General features: G+C 56.8%; 1 protein-coding gene across 2 annotated transcripts; it reads left to right on the top strand.

The window, feature by feature from the left end:
* The first annotated feature begins 413 nt into the window (after positions 1-413).
* RAD23A (RAD23 nucleotide excision repair protein A) lies at positions 414-18,954 on the top strand. 2 transcript variants are annotated; one of them, XM_073318930.2, is made up of 9 exons: positions 414-623; positions 5,966-6,127; positions 6,541-6,743; positions 8,610-8,665; positions 9,673-9,800; positions 10,286-10,361; positions 10,709-10,764; positions 11,173-11,337; positions 15,877-18,954. In XM_073318930.2, the coding sequence occupies exons 1-9, from the start codon at positions 552-554 to the stop codon at positions 15,988-15,990; spliced, it is 1,032 nt and encodes a 343-aa protein (XP_073175031.1). In that variant the 5' UTR covers positions 414-551; the 3' UTR covers positions 15,991-18,954. The 2 variants fall into 2 exon arrangements, with proteins under 2 accessions (XP_073175031.1, XP_073175030.1); XM_073318929.2 differs by having other exon boundaries at positions 10,709-10,839.
* The last annotated feature ends 806 nt before the right edge of the window (positions 18,955-19,760 follow it).

Here is a 19,760-nt window from a genome sequence, read left to right as displayed (position 1 = left end):
GTTGTTTGTAGGCCCGGCCTGGCCCGCTGCTTCTCAAGAGTGGCCACCAGTCTCCTGAGAAACTTTATGATGAGCTTCAAAGGCTGGATGGTGATACCCCCTACAGGGTGGGCTAGTGCCCCTACGAACCCTTCCCTGCACACGGGGGGGCGGGCACAGGGCCGCCCACCCCCGGCCTGCGTGGGTCTGACACAGCCTCCGTGCTGGGCGGGGGCGGCCTGCCCTCGCCGCCCGGGCCACGCGTGGGAGTCACGGGGGTCCCGGGCCAAGCGCTCAGCCATGTTACCCTTACGGGGCGGCCATTTTGTGTTCCCCCCCGTCACGTGATCGCCGCGGCTGGCCGTCTGCTGTCACGTGATCGGCCCGCCCCAGCGGCGCTCCCCCCGTCACGTGATCGAGGCGGCGCTCGCCCCTGTCACGTGCCGGGCCCGCGCCCTGGCCGGGGCCGGAAGCGGCGGGGCGCTAAGATGGCGGCGGCGTGAGTTGCATGTTGCGGGGCTGCCGAGTCCGTTGGGAAGAAGCGTCCGCCCGGCGCGTCCCGCCCGCCCGCCATGGCGGTGACCGTCACCCTCAAGACGCTGCAGCAGCAAACCTTCAAGATCCGCATGGAGCCCGAGGAGACGGTGAGGGGGGCGCGGCCCCAGCTCAGCCCCCACGTGGGGGGCAGCCCCCCCCCCGCGCAGCCCGGCCCCGCCCCTCCCCCCCGCAGGTAGGGCAGCCCCCCCCCCTTCCACGTGGTCCTGCCCCAATTCCCCCACATGTGGGGCAGCCCCACTCCCCCCGTACAATCTCAGCCCCCGCTTCCTGCGTGGAGTCAGACGACCCCCACCACCACGTGGTCCTGGCCCAATTCTCTGCCCCCCCCCCCCCACAGGGTCCTGGCCCAATTCTCCCCCCACGTGGAGCCAGCCCCCCCCCCCACACACACACACACGGTCCTGGGCCGTTGCCCCAGCAGCCCCATGTGGAACGGTCCCAGTTTCTCCCTGCCATGTGGGGCAGTCTCCCTACCTTCCCCCCCAAAGGTGTAACACCCCCATGGGCTGGGCCCTAGGCTGCGTGGGGCACTTTTCCCTCTCCCCCCATCCCCTTTTTTCCTACCTGGGAATGTGATACACAGAGTAAAAAAGAATACCAGCTTTGAGGGGTATGGCTAGGGTGGCTCAGGGGGGGCGGGTGGGGAGTGAAATATGGGGTGAGAGTGCCAGAAGAGCAGGGTATGGGGCAAGGGAGGAGGGGTGAATGGCTCCATGTGGGTGGAGGTAGGAGCCTCAGAAAGGAGAGAGGTAGGGGAGCCGAGCTGTCTGCGTGCCCCCGTACTGGGGCAGTAGTGGTTGGTACATCTGGGACTCTTTCAGCAAGTCCCTATTAGCTCCCGTTGAGAAATGTACCAGGGCAGCCCTGCCGCAGGCAAAGCTGGGCCTGGTGCGTGTCCCTGGGGCCTGGGTGGTCACTGCTGGGCATCGCCTGCTTGGCCCAGAGTGATTGGGGGAGGCAGGGAGCAGGAAGACAAGCTGATCCCAGCTGGTGTGTGGCTCCCTCCACCTCCCGGTTCCAATGGGGTGGGTTTTACAGTGGGGTCTGTGATGCTACTGCTCCTGTTGCCATCAGCATCTCCTCCTGCTTCCACCGGGGTGCAAACACCCTGCGTCTGTCTCTCTTTCCGTGTCCCGTAAGAGGCCTCCTCTGGGTCACAGACACCCTTGAAAAGAAAAGGAGGACTTGTGGCACCTTAGAGACTAACCAATTTATTTGAGCATAAGCTTTCGTGAGCTACAGCTCATTTCATCAGTGTTGCATCCGATGAAGTGAGCTGTAGCTCACGAAAGCTTATGCTCAGATAAATTGGTTAGTCTCTAAGGTGCCACAAGTCCTCCTTTTCTTTTTGCGAATACAGACTAACACGGTTGCTACTCTGAAACCAGACGCCCTTGAGGTGTTAGAGGTGAGACCTTAACGCCGTCGTGATCCGTGTTCATGTGACTCGTGTCAAAGCTGATTGGCATCCTCTGAAGGAACCAAATCCCCTATCTTGTCGGGCTCATACAGTCTAGTGGTTAGAGCATTGGACTGGGACTCCAGAGACCTGGGTTCAGTTCCCAGCTCTGCCACTGGTTTGGAGGGTGACCTGGCACGAGTAATTTCTCCTCTTGAGCCTCAGTTTCCCCATCTGTAACATGGGGAGAGTCATACTGACCTCCTTTGTAAAGCCTTTGGCGACCGATAGATGAAAAGCACCTTATGAGAGCTAGGGATTATTAATATACCCTGCTCAGCATCCCGCTCCGAGGCAGCGGGGGCACAGAGCTAAACAGCTAGCACCAAGACTGGCGTCTCAGATCTCCAGAATGTTCTTGTCTCTGCCCTGGAGCTGTCATTTGGCTTTCAAGGGAGCTTTGCTTGAGGGGGAGGCTGTCCCGTGTGGCTGGGGTTTCAGCCTGTGGGTTCTGAACAGGCCCTCGGGGGTGGTGACTCCACCTCCCTTTCTTTGGTTTTATGGGCAATCCCTGTTTTTTTCTGTTGTGACATGTGGTCTCAGTGTGGGGAAGATGGAAAATCCCCCTGCTAGTGTTTGGATGCGGGAGGCACTTTGTGAGGTCAATTTGAATGACTTGGGAAGGACGAATGGGTGGAGCAGTGGGCTGGGAGGCAGGACTCCTCTCGTCTGTTCCCAGCTCTAGCAAAGTGTGGGGTCTAGTAGTTAGAGCAGGGAGGCTGAGTTCTGTTCCCAGTTCTGGGAGGGGAGTGGGGCTTAGTGGGTTGGAGGATGGTGGCTGGGAGACAGGACTCCTGGGTCCCGTTCCAAGCTGTAGGACAAGAGTGCAATCTAGTGGGTAGCGTGCGCTGTCAATCGGATTCTTCTCCCTCCAAACGTACTGCTGTTTTTAAACACTGAGCTGAGACTGAGAACAAGACTCGGTTTTAGCAGGGAGCGGAGTCCTGCAGTCCTGTTTTGCTTTGTGCTTTAGGCAGAGCTGATTTTTAGGGGCCCTTTATGGGGGGTGCAGGGTCTAGAATTTAGGTTGTGTGTATGATGCATGTAAAAATAAACCCTAGCAATACAAATCTTACCATCAATCTTTTTTTAATACCGTTTGAAATATTCCCTGTCACTTTTGCAGCTGAGCAGCTTCTCATGAGGGCAAAGGGATTTCAAATGTTTTTCACAGCATGGATCACATTTTAAGACAGAAACTGTTTGCTGGACAGCTCCCCTCCCATCTATAGCCAGTAAAGCCCTTGTGGTGGGACTGAAGATCTGGGGTTAGTTCCCAACTCTGCCACAGACTGCCGGTCTGACCTTGAGCACATCCCTTCATTGTTCTGGGCCTCAGTTTCCTCACCTGTGTCATGGGAGGGGCTTCCCATGTCTTGTCTGCTCAGCCTGTGAGCTCTTTTGGGCGGGAGCTCTCACTCCATGTCTGTGCAGCGCCTGGCACTGTGCAGCCCCAGTCTATGCTGGAGCTTGCAGGCCCTTCCCCAGATTATGAATAACGTGCTTGGAAGGATTGTTGGTGTCTTTTAATGCAAACTAGCCCCTGGCAATAAGCAGGCCCAAGCCGCCAACAAGGAAAGCGCTGGCTGAGGAGCAGGGCCCACGAAGCTGAGTGGAACTGATTAAAAAACCAAAGTGAAACTGCTGTGCCTGTCCTCATGGGGCGAGCCGAGAGGCAAAAGGGGATTGGGTGATGTGCACGAGGCCAGCTTTAATGCTCTTAGGAGGCGACGGTCAGAGACTGGGTTTTTAACTGACTTGAATGCTCCCTGTCTGATTGTAACTCCCGATCCCTTCCCAGCTAGGGCTGTGACTGCGCCCCTGAGCCCCTTGTAGATGCAGCGCAGACCTTATCTGCTGCCTCCCCAACGAGTTAGCTCCATCGATGGCTGGGTCTGTGCCAGGGCTTATGTTGGCACGGCTCTGGCGGCTGCACCCTTGAATTTCCCGGCTCTGTGCTTGGCCGTTACAATTCCCTAGCTGGCTTTGTAAGTGGTAACTCCTGCTCTGCGCGCTCCCCTCTCCCGCAGTAGTGGGACACTGGATTCAGCAGCGTTTAGTTCCTGCCCTACACTGTTCCATGTCGGTATAAACAGCCCACCCCAGAGGTGGCTGCATCTCCCCGCAGGGCGAGGGACCTCGGTATAAACAGCTGCCGCTCTCCACCGCTGAGGTAGCCAAACTTGAGTAGCGGGTGATACGGTTGCCCATGGGAGGAGAGGGGTGAGGCAGTGGCTTCCTTTTTTAAATAGCTGGAGTCCCACGTGCTTTTCACAGAGCGTCAGGCTTCGTTTTGGCTCAACCCAGGAGCCAAAAATATCACTTGGCTCCTACTCGCTTTGCAGCTGTTCCGACGGGTCCCCTCTGGGACACCATTGCCCTCCGGGATGCAGGGGAGCGTCTGGTGCAAAGCCTCCACTGCTTGGCTGTGTGGGGCTGGGGGGAATGGGATGCATGCTTGCAGAAGCAGTTGCTCAGTTATCCTTCCAGAGGGCCTTGCAGACCCGAAAGGTTTGAGCCTCATGGCTCTGCCCCCTGTCTTCAAGCACCAGGAAATATGTCTCTGTCTTACCAATGGAGAAACGGAGGCGGAGAAGGCATGAGTGGTTTGCAGTCACCCAGAGACCAATGCAGACGCTTTCCCAGTGGCTGACTGTGATTCCCAGGGGACAGTCAGGCTCTGTTCACGCTCGGGGAAATGGGTGTGTTCAACACGTGTGAAAATCTTGGTGTAGATGAAGCTTTTCTGCCCTGTGTGTCAGTGCTGACCCCATTGTGGCACTAGGGGGCGCTGTGCTGCAGTGAGCAAGGGGGAGGGGCTCAGCAGGGGGCACTTGGCAGTCAGTGCTGCCCTGGTGCAGCAGTAGGGGGCACTGTGCTGCAGGGAGGAGCTCTGGGGGTGCAGCAGGGCCCACTCTCCCCTCACGGTCAGGGCTGGCCACAGTGTGGTGTTGGCTGGCCAGGGTGAACCCTAGTTAAAATGTGTAGAAATACAGCTTGGTTCCCAGTGATGAGTCGTCCTTGGCCCCCGAGTGTCCAGCGTGGATCCCCCTGAGCCCTTAGGTGCCCCCAAGAAGGAGCCTCCGGCTTGCGTTAGCTGCAGCAGCAGCTGTCCCAGTTCCCCAGTGCCTCGGCCTCCCGTTCCGAAAGCTACTGCTGGGTTCTGTAATCCGGCCTGGCCCTGCGGGGAAGCTGCTTCTATCACAAGCAAAGCATGTCCCCCTGAAACGCCATGAGCAGGGCAGAGGGGTGCTGGGGGGGGTCCCGAGTCTGCGCATGCACCTCCCTGGCTTGGTTGGCACCATTCAGCTGTGAATGGAGCTCTGGGCAATCCTGGCAGCCGGGGGAGAGTCGGAGATGCTGCTCGGCAATGGGCAGATGTGAGCCCAAGACATCCAGTGACCTGCCCCCGAGAGCGCATCTGGTGTCTTTCAGGTATTACTTAGTTGTATTACGGTGGTGGCCAGGACCCCTCTGTGCTGGGTGCTGTACAAATATACAACAGAGATGGTCCCTGCCCAGAGAGCTTTCAGTCTAAGCAGCTATGGGGTTACCTAGGGGTTATCTAGAGGCTTCAGCCAAGATCAAGTCCCATCGGGCCGGGCGCTGCCCACACACAATGAGAGGCTGTCACCATCACAACGAGGGTAAACGCAGGGTGGGACTCGGGTGCAGCATCTGGGCAACAGGTTGGCAGCTCAGAGCCAGAGAGTTGCCCCGGGACACCCAGGGAGTTGGCGGCAGATCCAGATTTCCTGAGTCCCAGGTCAGGGCCTTTCCTGCAGGACCAGACTAGGATGTAGAGAACCAGGGCGGGAACAAACCAAACTGACCTGTCACCTCCTTAATCCTCCCGCCTAATATTGCTGCTGGGGCTGGGAGCAGGGTGGGGAAGGAGAGTTGTCCCTCTCCCTGCCACGCAGGGGTCTGCATACCCAGCTGACGGGGCCGTCTCGTCCCACCTGGCAGGTGCGGGTCCTCAAGGAGAAGATTGAGGCCGAGAAAGGCAAGGAGGCTTTCCCCGTGTCAGGCCAGAAGCTGATCTACGCTGGCAAGATCCTGAGCGACGATGTCGCCATCAAGGAGTACAAGATCGATGAGAAGAACTTTGTGGTGGTCATGGTGACCAAGGTACGGCCGGGCCCTGCTCCCACTTGCGGCTGGGCTGCTGGGCCAGAGGTAGGAGCTGCCCCTGGCTGGGATGCTGCAGAAGGAAGGCAGCATCAAGATGGGCTTGCTTTTCACACCCACTCAGTAGGGGGCGCTCTCCCCTCGCCGTTGACGCTGACCCCAGAGTGGCACTAGGGGGCGCTGTGCTGCGGGGAGCAGGGAAGGGGGGCTTGCTAGGGGGCGCTCTCCTCTCACAGTTAGTGCTGATCGTATAACACACGCAGTCAGCCAGCGCCGAAGGGGGGGGAGTTCCTGTCCCCCTTCACCGCAGCTGCTTCCCCGCCCGGGGGTTGGGAGCTGATCGCCTTGCGTGTGGCTGGGGAGCAGGGGACAGAGACCCCAGCCGCACCCTTCAACGCTGCTTGTTTCCTCAGACCAAATCCAACTCGGGCGTCCCAGCCCCCTCCCCTGGCGACGCTGGGCCGGCCAGTGTCCCGGAGCCAGCCCCGTCGGTGGGGCAGACGCCGGCGCCTGCGGCCGGTGCCGACGCTGTCCTGCCCCCAGTGCCTGTGGCGCCGAGCGAGGAGAAGCCTCCGGAGGAGCCGGCTGTTGTCACGCTGCCCGAATCCACTGCCGGGTAAGCCCTGAGAACACGTGCCCCCGCCCCGCGCCTGCCTGTTTGTGTCCCATAGCTCAGTTATGCCGGGTACCCCAATGTCATGCCCCGGGGCAGGGGGATGCCTTCCACTTCAGGGTGCGGGCTTGACCTTCCTTTGTGGGAACCTGGAACATCTTTAACTTGGAAGAGTGGGGTCTAGTGGTTAGAGCAAAGGGGCTGGGAGTCAGGACTCCTGGGTCCTATTCCCAGCCCTTCCACAGATTCACTGTATGACTGGCTAAGTCACTTTGCATCTCTGTGCCTCAGTTTCCCCATCTGTGCAGTGATACCTACCTCCCTGTGTTTTTTGGGATGGGGGGGTGGGTTAAGCGTAATGTTGCCATGTGGCTGTTAAGTAGCTGCCACCTTTCACCCCAGAGGTGGCTACACTGCAGTGATCCCTCATACACAGACTGCAGCATGCTTCAGGATCCTTGCGGGTGAACGGCCGTCTCTGTACGCACATCGCATCCCCTGGGCTGTGGGGACAGAAAGAGGTTGGGGGGTGCACCGAGCTTGCCTGTGAAGCACAGAATGAGCCCATCCCCATGAGCAGCGGGACTGGTTTGATTTCAGGGTGGATTGAAAATCTGTTTAGTTTCAGTTAGTGACCTGGCGCCCTTTGAGATGTGGCGAAGACCCTGCTTGTCTCCTGGGCAGAAAAGACGAGCCTTTGTTCGAAATAGTGTTGGAGAGAAGATGCCCCTGTTGTCAGACAGCAGCCGGTGCAAACTTGTGGGTTTGGGTCCCGCCAGGCCTAGCCCCAAGAAAGTTAACGTGGCAGCGGATGGTGATAGAATCATAGAATATCAGGGTTGGAATGGATTTCAGGAGGTCATTTAGTCCAACCCCCTGCTCAAAGCAGGGCCAATCCCCAGTTTTTGCCCCAGATTCCTAAATGGCCCCCTCAAGGATTGAACTCACAACCCTGGGTTTAGCAGGCCAATGCTCAAACCACTGAGCTATCCCGCCCCTCAGGTGTGTCCTTGCAAGGGGGTCGGCAGCAAGGAGAGGGAGAGCCAGCATGTGGCAGCTCGCTGGGAGGTCAGCTGCTGAGCGCTCCAAGCAGGATCAGGCAGGCTTCCAAAAATTCAGCTGTGAGGTCACCAGGACATTGTTGGACATTGTTACCCCAGGACATTGTTACCCCAGGATGGACCCTGATTCCGCTGTCAGAGCTGGGTCTGGTGGATTAGCTTCAACCCGCTGGGAACAGTGTCACCCGAGCTGAAACCATAATAATTCCTCAGTAGATCTCAAAGCACTTGGTCAGGAACATTATCCCATTTTACAGATGGGGAAACTGGCAGGACGCATGACTTGCCCGGGGTCACCCAGCAGGGCATAAAGGCCTCCACCCTGGGGTGTGCACTGTCTGAAAACAAAAAATCCAGCTGAACTTGAAACCAGAGGAATTTTCTGCCATAGCCACAATCTGAGACCTGGGATCCTAAGAGCGGCTAGCGGCTATTAGTAGTATTATGGTCTCGCCCGGGCCGTGTGCCAAGACCCCGCTGTGCCAGGCGCTGCATAAACACAGAGTGCACTCAAGCCAAGAAAGGCAGAGCGGGGACCCGCTCGCAAACTCCAGAGGCACCAAACTGTGTCCATGGGATTTCGAACACACTCGGTAACATTCAGAACCACGCTGCTTTCCTAGCGCAGGCAGGGCCTGGGGGTCAGATCACAGAGAGAAGGGACCTTCGCTGCATCCTGCCCTGTGGTTCCTCCCGGCTCAGGGAGCCCGGCCTGGCTGCTCCAGCACAGTGTTGACCCCTGGGGGTTTGCTTGTTGCCCGGCTGTTTGGAAGGAGCCAGCTACTATTCCTCTCTTTTAAATTTGCAGCTCTGTTCCCTCTTCAGGTAGCGTGGGGCGCCCAGACGACGCGGCTTCCACCCTGGGTAGGTGAAATCCCTTTGCTGGGGCTGGGGCAGGCAGCCGGGGTCCCTGGGTGACAGCAGAGAGCTCCTGCCAGCACCCCGGGCTGGCTGCTCCGTGGCTCCCAAGGGGCAGACACTGCAGTTGGCTCCTGCAGCATGAGCTCGTTGGGCGGGGGCGCCCTCTGGTGGCTGTCGCTGGGTAAAACAACCCCCTCTTCCCGATGCTGGTGTATGGGTGCCAGGAGCAGGACCCCCCTTCGCAGTGTTGCCCCTCTGTCTGGGAGGTGTGGGGGTGGGCTGGTGGCCCGACCAGGGTGTTGGGAGCTACCTCCTTCATGGCGGTCTCAGGTTTCAGTGCAGGGCAGGTTCCAAGCCCCGGGTTGTTCGGTGCCCTGTTTGATGAGTTGGTTGAGTCTCTGCTGGCAGCTGCTCTGGGGCAGCCTGGGCTGTGTCTGTTCCAAGGATAAAAGGTGACCGTCTCCAGTCACTCGTTAGCAGAGGGGCCGAGTTAGGGAAAGAAGGCTGGGGGGCTGGTAGCCAGGACTTCTGGGTTCCTGTCCCAGCTCTGCATGGGGAATGGGGTCTAGTGGTTAGGGGACAGGGCTGGGAGCCAGGACTCCTGGGCTTTTTCCCAGCATGTGTGGGCTGGGTTCCGTCTCCAGCTCAGGTGGACATGAGGGGTGGGTGGGTGTTAATTAGCTGTATTACGGTAGCGCCCAGGAGCCCTAGTCAGGACAGGGTGGGGTGTGGAGCAGGGAGCCAGGACTCCTGGGTTCTAGTCCCAGCTCTGCCCCTGATTTATGGTAGAATCACTTCCCCTGTGGGGATTGGGCGTGGAGGCGGGAGGTGATCCCACGCTGGGAAGGGGAGGGTGAACCCCTCTGCTGGGAGATGCTGGTGGAGGGGGAAGGGCTGTGTTCGCAGCCAGCACCCAGTCCTTCCCCCCTTTCCCTTGGTGAGCGTGTGCTGGGCACCCCAGGACTGCTGGCTCTGCCTCAGCCCGGGCTGTTGTCCCCTTTCGCCTGCAGTGACCGGCTCGGAGTACGAGACGATGCTGACCGAGATCATGTCCATGGGATATGAGCGGGAGCGGGTGGTGGCTGCGCTCCGGGCCAGCTACAACAATCCCCACCGCGCCGTGGAGTACCTGCTGACGGTAAGGGGGCGCCGGGGCAGGACTCCTGGATTCTATCCCAGCTTGGGGAGGGGGTTTCGGGGGTTAGAGCAGGGGGGGCTGGGAGCCAGGAGTCTCCCCAGCTCTGAGAGGAATGAGGTCTAGTGGTTAGAACGGTGTGTGGGAGCCAGGACTCCTGGGTTTCATTGCCATCGACTTGCTCTGTGACTTCGGGCAAATGATTTTTTTTTTCCATCCACATCTGGATGGCTTACAGGAGTGGGATACGGAGTCTGACCCCGTAAGGTCACCGGTTCTGATCCAGCTCTCTGGGACCCTGTGTGGAATGAGCAGAGGTGCCCGCATTGCCTGAGGCCAGCTCGCTCCCTCGCTGGCAATGGGGTGCCAGGCAAACCCCAGAGACTGAGTTCCTTTCTGGCCCCTTGTGGGGTGAGCCCTGTGGGGCAGGGGCTGTTGTGGGGGGAGGGGCACTGGACAGCACTAATGATGCCCCTTTGACTTCACAGGGCATCCCAGGCACCTCCGAGCCGGAGAGAGCCCCGATCCAGGAGAGCCAACCCACAGAGCAGCCAGCACCAGAAGGTCAGTGACATGGTCCTCCCACACCTATGCGATACTTAGGGACCGTGGTGGGAGGGGGAGACCCAGGGCGGCCAGGCCAGGGGCTGGAGCTGCGTGGGAGAAGGCTCTTGCTCCTGTGGAGCATGGGCTATGGAAGGCCACTGAAAGCATGCATCCAGGGGTGGCAGTGGTGACCCAAACTGGTCCTTCAGGAAGGAGGGAGTGGCTCCAGGCCCTCTTCCCGCTGGCTAGATACCCTCCCATATTCTGTGATCACCAGTGCCCCACCTGTGTGGCAGCATGGCCCAGGTGGGCCCTGCTCCTTCAAGGCATGGACTGGCTTCACCCCGCCCACTCCTTCCCCACAGGCGAGAACCCGCTGGAGTTCCTGAGAGACCAGCCCCAGTTCCAGAACATGCGACAGGTGATCCAGCAGAACCCAGCCCTGCTCCCGGCCCTGCTCCAGCAGTTGGGCCAGGAGAACCCCCAGCTACTGCAGGTAAAGGGGGACAGGAGCTGAAAGAGGCCACGGAGGAGGAGCCGGGAAGTAGTGCTGGGAGGGGAGTGTGTCTAGAGTGGAGGGAGGCAGGTTCTATGCCTGGCTCTGGGAGGGGAGTGGGATCTGATGGGTTAGAGCAGGGGGTGGAGGGGGGAGCCAGGACTCCTAGGTTCTAACCCTGGCTCTACCAGTGGGTCACTTTGTGACCTTGAACAAGTCCCTGCCCCTTTCCCAAGTTTCCCCGCTGGGAAAAGGGGCTGTAAAGGTCCTGCTCTGGGGGTGGGGGGGCGCGTCTCTCCCTAACCCTGATCCCCTTCCCATTGCCCTCCCCAGCAAATCAGCCAGCACCAAGAGCAGTTCATCCAGATGCTGAACGAGCCGCTGGGAGAGATGGCCGACATCTCTGACATCGAGGGGGAGATCGGGGCCATTGGCGAGGAATCTCCCCAGATGAACTACATCCAGGTCACGCCTCAGGAAAAAGAAGCCATAGAAAGGGTAAGGGAGGGGCTGGCTGTGCCAGGAGCCATCCTTCCTGCTGGGCATGCCACAGGATTCCTGCACTGGAGAGCCCCAACGAGGGTGCAGTGGGGTCTCGGGGGGAGGCTGGCGAGGTTGGGAGCCAGGACTTCTGGGTTCTATCCCCTGCTCTGTGCTGGGAGTTGGGGTCTAGTGGTTGGAGCCAGGGGGGAGGAGCTGGAGGCCAGGACTCCTGGAGTCTGTTTCTGTCTGTCCCTGACAGCTCCAAAAGCTTTATCTGGTCTGATGCTGAGCACCTGGAGCTGGGGGTTGAATAAGAACCAAGTTTAGTTATTAACATAAGGGCCAAGTTGTAGCCTTGATAACACTGGGGGGGGTGGGGGGGTGATTCAGACGGGACAGAGGTGCATTGTGGGGAGAGGGGAGTAGACATCTCTGACTTTGCAAAGCAATGGAGCATAATTAATTTGGTCCTCCCCCCAAAATGGATGTGGTCCTCCCTGATGGGCAGTGCTGCCAAGCTCCGCCCACAACATCCCAGAGGAGCTGGACACCTCTGCTGAAACATGGGTCCAAATGACATCATTAGTCTTCAGAGTGAATATGGGAGTCTTCAGAGTCTTTCCCACCTGGTCAGATCCAGAAAGGGTCGTTGCTGGGTTCATGGCGACCTCCATAGACTCATTGACCTTAAGGCCAGAAGGGCCTGTCCTGATCACCTAGGCTGACCTGCACATCTCAGACCACAGAACCTCACAAACCCCCTCCGGGAACAGGCCCATAGAGGGTGGCTGAGTTACTGAAGGCCTCAAATCTTGATGTAAAGACTTCAAGTTACAGAGAATCCACTATTTGCTCTAGTTGAATACCTGCAAGTGACCCAGGCCCCACATTGCAGAGAGAAAAAACATCCAGGGTCTCTGCCCGGTCTGACCTGGGGGAAAATTCCTTCCCAACCTCAAACCTGGTGATTGGTTAGAACCTGAGCACGTGGGTGAGACCCACCAGCCAGATGCCTGGAAAGAATTCTCTGTGGTAACTCAGAGCCCTCCCCACCTAGTGTCCGATCACTGGCCCTTGGAGATCTTTGCTATTAGCAGTCACAGATCAGCCACATGCCATTGTAGGCAGGCTCACTATCCCATCCCCCCCGAAACTGATCAGCTCCGTCTTGAAGCCAGTTGGGTTTTTTGCCCCCCACTGCTCCCCTTGGGAGGCTGCTTCAGAACTTCCCCCCTCTGATGGTTAGAAACCTTCATCTAATTTCAAGCCTAAACTTGTTGATGGCTAGTTTCTAGCCATTTGTGCTTGGGCCAATGTTGGCCCTTAAATAACTCCTCTCCCTCCCTGGTATTTTCCCTCTGATGTATAGAGAGCAATCAGATCTCCCCTCAGCCTTTGTGTGGTTAGGCTGAACGAGCCACGCTCTTTGAGTCTCCTCTCATAAGGTAGGTTCTCCATTCCTCGGATTGCTCTTCTCTGCACCATTTCTAATCCAGATTCATCTTTCTTACACGTGAGAGCCCGGAAGTGCACCCAGTATTCCAGGTGAGATCTCACCAGTGCCTTGTATAATGGCACTAATGCTTCCCTGTCTCTGCTGGGAATACCTCACCTGATGCATCCTAGGACACAGCTGCATCACCTTAAAATGTTCAGTAACATTAGTCCCTAGACCGATCCCTGACCAGCTCCTCTAGTAACCTCCCTCCAGCCTGACCATTCACCTTTGTGTTACCTTTAATCAGTTCCTTACCCGCCTTTTGCTTGATCCCCATCTTCTCCGGTAGAACTAATTTCCCATGTGGGATCTGTACCAGATGTTTTACTGAAATCCAGCTAGACTAGATCTACTGCACTTCCTTTGTCTAACAAATCAGAGCTCTTCTCAAAGTCCGAGATCAGGCTGGTCTGTCGAGATCTATCTTTTGTAAATCCATGTTGTCTTTATTCCCAATTATCATTTACCTCTGTCCTTAATTCCTCTCAAAATTTGTTCTAAGACTTTGCAGGCAATTGAGGTCACGCTAAAGGGCCTGTAGTTTCCTGGATCACTTTGTCGTTCCCCCGGCCCCCTTAAATACAAGTACTGCGTTAGCAATTCCACAGTCACAGGATACGACCCTCGAGTTTACAGGTTCATTACAAATCCTTGCTATTGGCCTCGCAATTTTACATGCCAGTTCCTTTAATATTCTTGGATGAAGATTATCCCGGCCCCCCGACATGCTCCTGTTAAACTGAGTTCGGCCTCCACCTCGGCTATGGTCATTTCTATCGCCGTATCCTCGTGCCCTCAGCCGCCCTGCCACTGCCCCCCCAAAAAATGCATCACCCTTATGAAAAACCGAGACACCGCCTTCGTTTAGGTGTTGGGCCAGGCCTAGATTATCTTTAATCTCCTCCCCATCCGCAGTGCTTAGCGGTCCCACTTCTTCTTTCCTTGTTTTCTTTTTATTTCTATGGCTAAAGAACCGTTTCCTGGTGGTTTTAATTTCCTTGGCAAGCTCCAGCTCTGCCTGGCTTTTGGCAGTTCTCCCCTACACTCCCTCTTGGAGGTCAGAAAGTGTTCTTCACTGATCCATCCCACCTTCCGTTCCTTGTAGGTTTTCTGCTCTCTCAATCTCCTGGTTGAGATGCTTGATGTGCAGCCCTTCCCTGTGATTTTCCCCCCCGGGCTTGGGATGCAGGCTTCAGACCATTTCTGCACCTTTGACTTAAAATAATGCCAAGCCTCCTCCGCATTCAGATCCTTGAGTTCTCCAGGCCAGTCCGATTCCCAAACTGCTTCCCTTCACTTTTTTTAAGTTGCCCTTTTGAAATCCAGGACTCTAGATTCAGACCTACTTTGTTTATCCTTCCATTTACGGTGAATAGCTCATGAGCACTCGAACCAAGGTTGTCCCTTTACAACCAGCTCTTCTATGAGGCCTTCACTTCTTACCAAAACGAAATCAGCTCTTGATGGTTCAGTGAAGAAATCTGTCAGCTGTCCCATCAAGGAACACCTGGGCCCTACCGTTATTGGGAGCGCTTGTCCTCCAATTAGTCTGGGAAATTAAAGTCTGGGAATTGGGATTACAGGAGTCATGTTGAGTTCATTAGAGGTCTCTCTCCAGATCCTGAGGGTCCATAGCAGACCCCAAGCACCATCCCAGCGGAGCCTCTCTGAGCTTTCTTCCCCAAAGTGGTTGTGACCCAGATAGGTTCCATTTTATCCATTCCGTCACTTCTCGTTTCTTTCCACTCTTCCTCGTCATTAACATCCAGTGCTGCACCGCCCCGCTTTACCTTTACGTCTGTCCCCTGCACGGCACGTTCCCTTCAGTGCTTGTGCTCCACTCACCAGTTCTCTTCTCCCGATGGTCTCGGCTTTCACTTCCTGTCCCTCCACATTGTTCCCCAAGCACCTCGCGTCGCTGAACAGACGTCTTCGTTATCTGCTCAGCTTCACCCACGTTCCTCACCCAATAAGGGACGGTCGTTCTACTGCAGTATCCCCTTCCCAACGTTACTGTCAGTGGCGTTGGGACCTTGTCATCCATTCTCCTACCCTCCGTTGGTCCTTTCTCCCTTGCCGTATCCTCTTGTACTTGACTTTCCTCCTGCTCACTGTTAGTCAGGTGTGGAGATTACGCCCGCCCTGAGTCCCTAGTTTAAAGCTCTTCTTCTAGTCGGTTGTGCCAACCTCCATCGCAGACATCTGTCGCCCTCCCCACTCAGGTGGCGTCTGTCCCCGGAGAACAGTCCTCTGCCCGTGACTGCCTCCCAGTGGTCAAACATCCCAAAGCCCTCCTGGCAGCACCACTGCCTGAGCAGATGTTGATCATCATTTTCTCTCGCCTTCGCTCTCCTCTTCTAGGGCCAGGTAGAATCCCACTGAAGATCACCTGAGCCTCCAGTTCTTTCAGTGCCTTCCCCAGCCTGGCGTGGTCTCCCTGGCTGCATCCCACCAAGAATCTAGCCGTACCCTTTGTTCCCGTGGATTCTTTCCTCCTCCTGTAGGTTCAGGCTCAGGTCCACATCCTGTGTCTTAGCTCCCGGCAGCCAGCACCCTCTTCTGTGCTCCAGAACAACTCGGCCGCGGTTTCTAGCTGCACCTCCAAACCTCGGCTCAGCTCTGCCAGCTGGCACCTCACCCCCGCCCTGTGGCAGGTTACAGCTCCTGGTGCGGGGACCACGGGTGAGGTTGTCAGGCCTCCAGGAGATAGCACGGGGGCTGGGAGCGGGGGGGAGAGCTGGTTTTAAGGTAACAGCCCTGTCGAAGCCCCAGGTCTCCTGGGGTGCAGTGCTGTGCCCCTGCACAAGGGAGTCCTCAAAGACAGCACGGCCGTCCTCCGCAGTGCCTGTACTTGGGGGAGTTCTCCCCCTGCCTCCTGAACCTGAGGGGTTCACAGCCCCTCTTTCACCCCCGCATTCGAGCATCCCAAGTGGGCTCAGGCATTCTGCTCCGGAGCGGCTCGCTTCCAGAGGGCAGCTGGGACATACAGGGTGGCAGAGAGGAGTAGGGTTCCCAGGCAGGATCCTTTTGACTCTTCTCTCTTTGTGTCCCCTCAGTTAAAGGCCTTAGGATTCCCGGAAAGTCTGGTCATCCAGGCGTACTTTGCTTGTGAGAAGAATGAAAACCTGGCTGCCAATTTCCTGCTGAGTCAGAACTTCGATGACGAGTGATGCAAGGAAAAAGGAAGAAAAAAAATTTTATATATGAAAAAATTCTCTCTATATCTATTCCTGTCTATTTAAGGGGTACATGGGAGAGACCCCAATTTCCCCCCCTCCCTCCCCCAATCAGACAAACTTACATCTAGATTCGACCAGCCCAGCCTTCTGGCTTGAGGAAATGCTCTTTTCCCCGCTCCCCGTGGAACTGGACAGCTGGGGATCTGAGTCGCAGAACTAGCCCCTAGTCCCAGCCCCCCTCCCCCGGTGCCTGGGCCGTGGGTGAATTCAGTTGCACCCCTCTCCTGTATGGGGCTTGCTCTGGGGTGGGGAGAAGGGATTTGGGGCTGGTCGAGGGGGTCCGTGGGCTCCTCGCCCAGCCCAGAACTTGTGTGCAGGTTGCTTTGCTGTTGAGATGACCAGCCCCTGGTGAAAGGCTGAGCTACTCTGCTTCCATCCATCACCCACTAGCCGTGTGTTGGTCTCCTTTAATTTCCCTTCCCCAGTCCCCCTTTCTGCCACGACCCAGCCACCAGCCAGTGTGGGACCCTATCTATCCCGCTTCGAACCTGCACGGCTCGCATAGATCACAGTTGGCCCACCCCAGTCTGGTGTGTTAGTGGTTGGCTTTGCCTGCATAGAGGAGGCTAAACCATGTTGCCAGTCTGGATCCGTGCTGAGCAGAGCGCAGATCCCTGCTCCTAGACAAGGCAGGGTTTAAACTAGCCGCCTCTGCTAGCTGTTAGCTCCAGATCCAGGAGGGCTGAGAACTGGCTTCCTGTGAGCCCAACCTGTGTTTAAGAACCAGCTGTTCTGGCACTTGTCCCGCCCTCCCTTTGAGGCATGCATCGAAACGAAACGCTCAGCTAGCTCCCCGCGCTGCTGCGGAAGGCAAGGGGCGGGTGCTGCCTTAGAACAGCCCCTGCTGAGCCAGGGCTGCCGTGAAAAGACAGGGTTTGACTCTCGGAGCCAGGTCCCTCAACAGAGTCGCTTGTGTGGTGTTTACTGCTCAGACCTCGGTCCCTGTGCTGTGCCGAGGGAGATGGAAAGCCATTAAACCCCTGCCTGCCCTAAAAGGATCTTTTTCAAATTACCCCTTTGAAAAGTGCTGCAAATCAGTCCCTTCCTCTGCTGGGTTTAAGCCCTGTTTCCAATTCTATTGGAGTTTTAAGGGAACTAAACGAGGATGTCTTTTTAACCTTGATTTTTCTCCTCATTGGGGGATTACAAAACCACAGATTTATTAGATTAAAATCTATTTATTTGAAACAGGGCAACTTTTATCCCCAGGACAATGGGCTTATTTTAAAAACAACATTAAAAAATACCCTCTTCGCTCTGGTAATTTAAAAATCCAATTCTCCTCCCTTTAGGAAGCCGCTGTGCTCTGACCCACTTCTGAGAAGATCAGATGAAAATCCATCCTCGTCCCACCTCCTCCCTGCTAATTTAGTGCCAACTTGGCTGTTTTTTTCTGGATCATCACACCCGTCTCTGCGTCCCTATTTCTCTCCCTGTCTCATGCCCCCAAAACCTTGACCCCCCGTTGAAGTAATTCCTGACTTTTGTGGGCCATTCTGTTGCATACAAATCCCACCTGGGGCTGGCTTTCCCTAGCCTGTGCAGTTGCAAAGAGAAAAGAGTATTTGCCTCCAAAGTAAATCCTGAAGCCATAAATAGCTCCTAAGCTCCATGATATTGCAGGGTAGCTGTGAAAGAGGCTCAGCTAAATTAAGCCGGTGTGATTTTAAGGGGGCGGGAACATGGGTTCCAAAGTGGGTGGGGATAAGAGTTTGCTAGGCCCACATTCTTAGCTTTGCCTCAAGTGAAAAGTGGCCATTGGTTAGATCCAGGCCTCGCCTCCTGGCCACAGTTCCATCTTAAAGGAGCAGTGTCCTAGCATTTGCAGTTTGTTTTGGGGTTGATTTGTTTTCGTGGTTGTACTTAAAATGTTCCTAGCTGGCCGCGGGGTCTGTGCCTGCTAACCAAGGGCTCAATCGAGCTCTTGGGGTGAAGATGGCAGATGGGATAGATTTGATGAAGTACATAAAAGGGGAGGAGTTGGGGTGGAAGGATTACATGGAAATGTAAAACCAAAAGAGGGTGGTTCTTACCCACCCACCTTGTTGGGCCGGGAAAGTGTAACTGGGGAGGTTGTTCTAGAATTGGGCCTCCACACCCCAGCCTCGTCAGTCAGACTGTACCCTGCCGTTCTGGGTGGCCCTGCTCCCCCTTGCCTGGCACCGGCCCCACGGCGGCTTTGTTGCATCTGTTAATTTAGCAGCAGCTTTCGAGGCCCCGGCGCCTGTTGGTTTCTCTCTGGAGCCGTGGGGGTAGCGTGGGAAACTGGCCTCGAATGCTGGGGTGGTGTGGGAGTCTCGGGCTGCGTCTCTGCTGAAAATCCTGCTTGAGCTCTTCAGCATAGACTCTCGCTCCAGCGCCGGGAGTTAATCCACCTCTCGGAGCAGCGGCAGCTTGGGCCGGGGCAGAATTCGTCCCTGGGTCTAGTGGGGTTGGCTCTCGGCGGCGGGGAGTTTTCACACCCCTGCGAGATGTGATGTGTCCATGTAAATTTTCAGCATAGACCAGCTCTCGCAGCCCACGTGCTGCTGATTTAACAGAATTGGCTAAATTTCCCAGCAGCCTTAGGGGAAGGCACTTCGGCTGGCTGGTCAAGCTCAGGGGTCCGGCTTCATTTGTTTCAATCTTGAGCTGTTCTGCTCTAGCCCAAACTGAGTGGGGTGATGGGAACACCAGGCCAGGGTGCCCCCTCTCCCCCCGGCTCTGGGGAATGAAGCAGGCCTGGGCCCTGGGTGTAGGTTTCCCCCATAGCTTTCAGTTCCCCCAGGCGGCCTCTCTCCCTGTCCGAGACTGAGTGCTTCACACCTACTGGTTTTGGGGTGCTATGAATGGAATGTGAAATAAACGAGCTGCCCCCGCCACTCGCTGACGAGGACGGGTCAGAACCTCCTAAAAGCCACCGTCTCCGGCGTGTTCTTTCCAACCCGTGCCTGGGGGAAGCTACAAGCGGCCGAGGGGAGCAGAGGGGAGAGCTATTTTAAGGCGCAGAATAAGTGAGTGTGGATGATTAAACATGCTTGCACCGGGAGGAGACGGGGGTTGGCCTGGGCTCCCACACAGGAGCATGGAGCTGCTCCCCAGGGCCAGCCGCTGAGATCCGGGCTCCAGCTCGTGGTTGGGGTCAGCAAGGAAAGGCTCAGCCCTTCTTTTTCCATGAATGGGGCAAGAACCCTGATTCCCACCAGCCCCTCCCCCTCGGAGGGTGGGAACAGGGCACCTGGCACTGATTGAGACCCCCTCCCCCCTGCCTTATCCTGTGTGTGTGTTCCTGGGCGAAGGGCCACACGGGGCCAATCTCCCAGTAGCGTCTTGGAGCTCACCAGGGACGCTGGAGCAATTCCAGGCAGCAGCCATGCGAGGTGAGGGGCCGTTTCCCGGCTGGCCAGCTGGGAACCCCATGGCCAAGGGGTCTGGCTGGGCCCAGCCCTTGTCGGAGCTGTTGGTTGCGTGGCTCACTGGCTGTGTTCGTGGTTGCCAGGGCTCCGCTCTGCAGGGGCGGGAGAGTTTGGAGACTGTTACCGTGAGGCTAAACCCCGTGGGAACAAGGCCTTGGCTACTGTGTCTGGAGCTGTGGGACAGGCTAATTGCAGGGTTTTCTCTAGTATCGTTCACCCCTCAAAGCATCGTACAAGAGCATAGCTGGATCGCATCACTGGCTACTAACGCAGCTGCTTCTGGGTGGGGTGCGGAGGCTGTTCATG

The sequence above is a fragment of the Lepidochelys kempii genome, chromosome 20, assembly GCF_965140285.1.
Source record: "Lepidochelys kempii isolate rLepKem1 chromosome 20, rLepKem1.hap1, whole genome shotgun sequence".
Classification (NCBI taxonomy): Eukaryota; Metazoa; Chordata; order Testudines; family Cheloniidae; genus Lepidochelys; species Lepidochelys kempii.
Note: the sequence above shows the minus strand (reverse complement) of the source record. Positions and strands in the feature narration are given on the sequence as shown.

Coding starts and splice junctions, on each gene's coding strand:
- RAD23A (XM_073318929.2), top strand. CDS start 552: ATGGCGGTGACCGTCACCCTCAAGACGCTGCAGCAGCAAACCTTCAAG. Junction 6,128..6,540: donor TGGTGGTCATGGTGACCAAG/GTACGGCCGGGC, acceptor TTGTTTCCTCAG/ACCAAATCCAACTCGGGCGT. Junction 6,744..8,609: donor CTGCCCGAATCCACTGCCGG/GTAAGCCCTGAG, acceptor TTAAATTTGCAG/CTCTGTTCCCTCTTCAGGTA.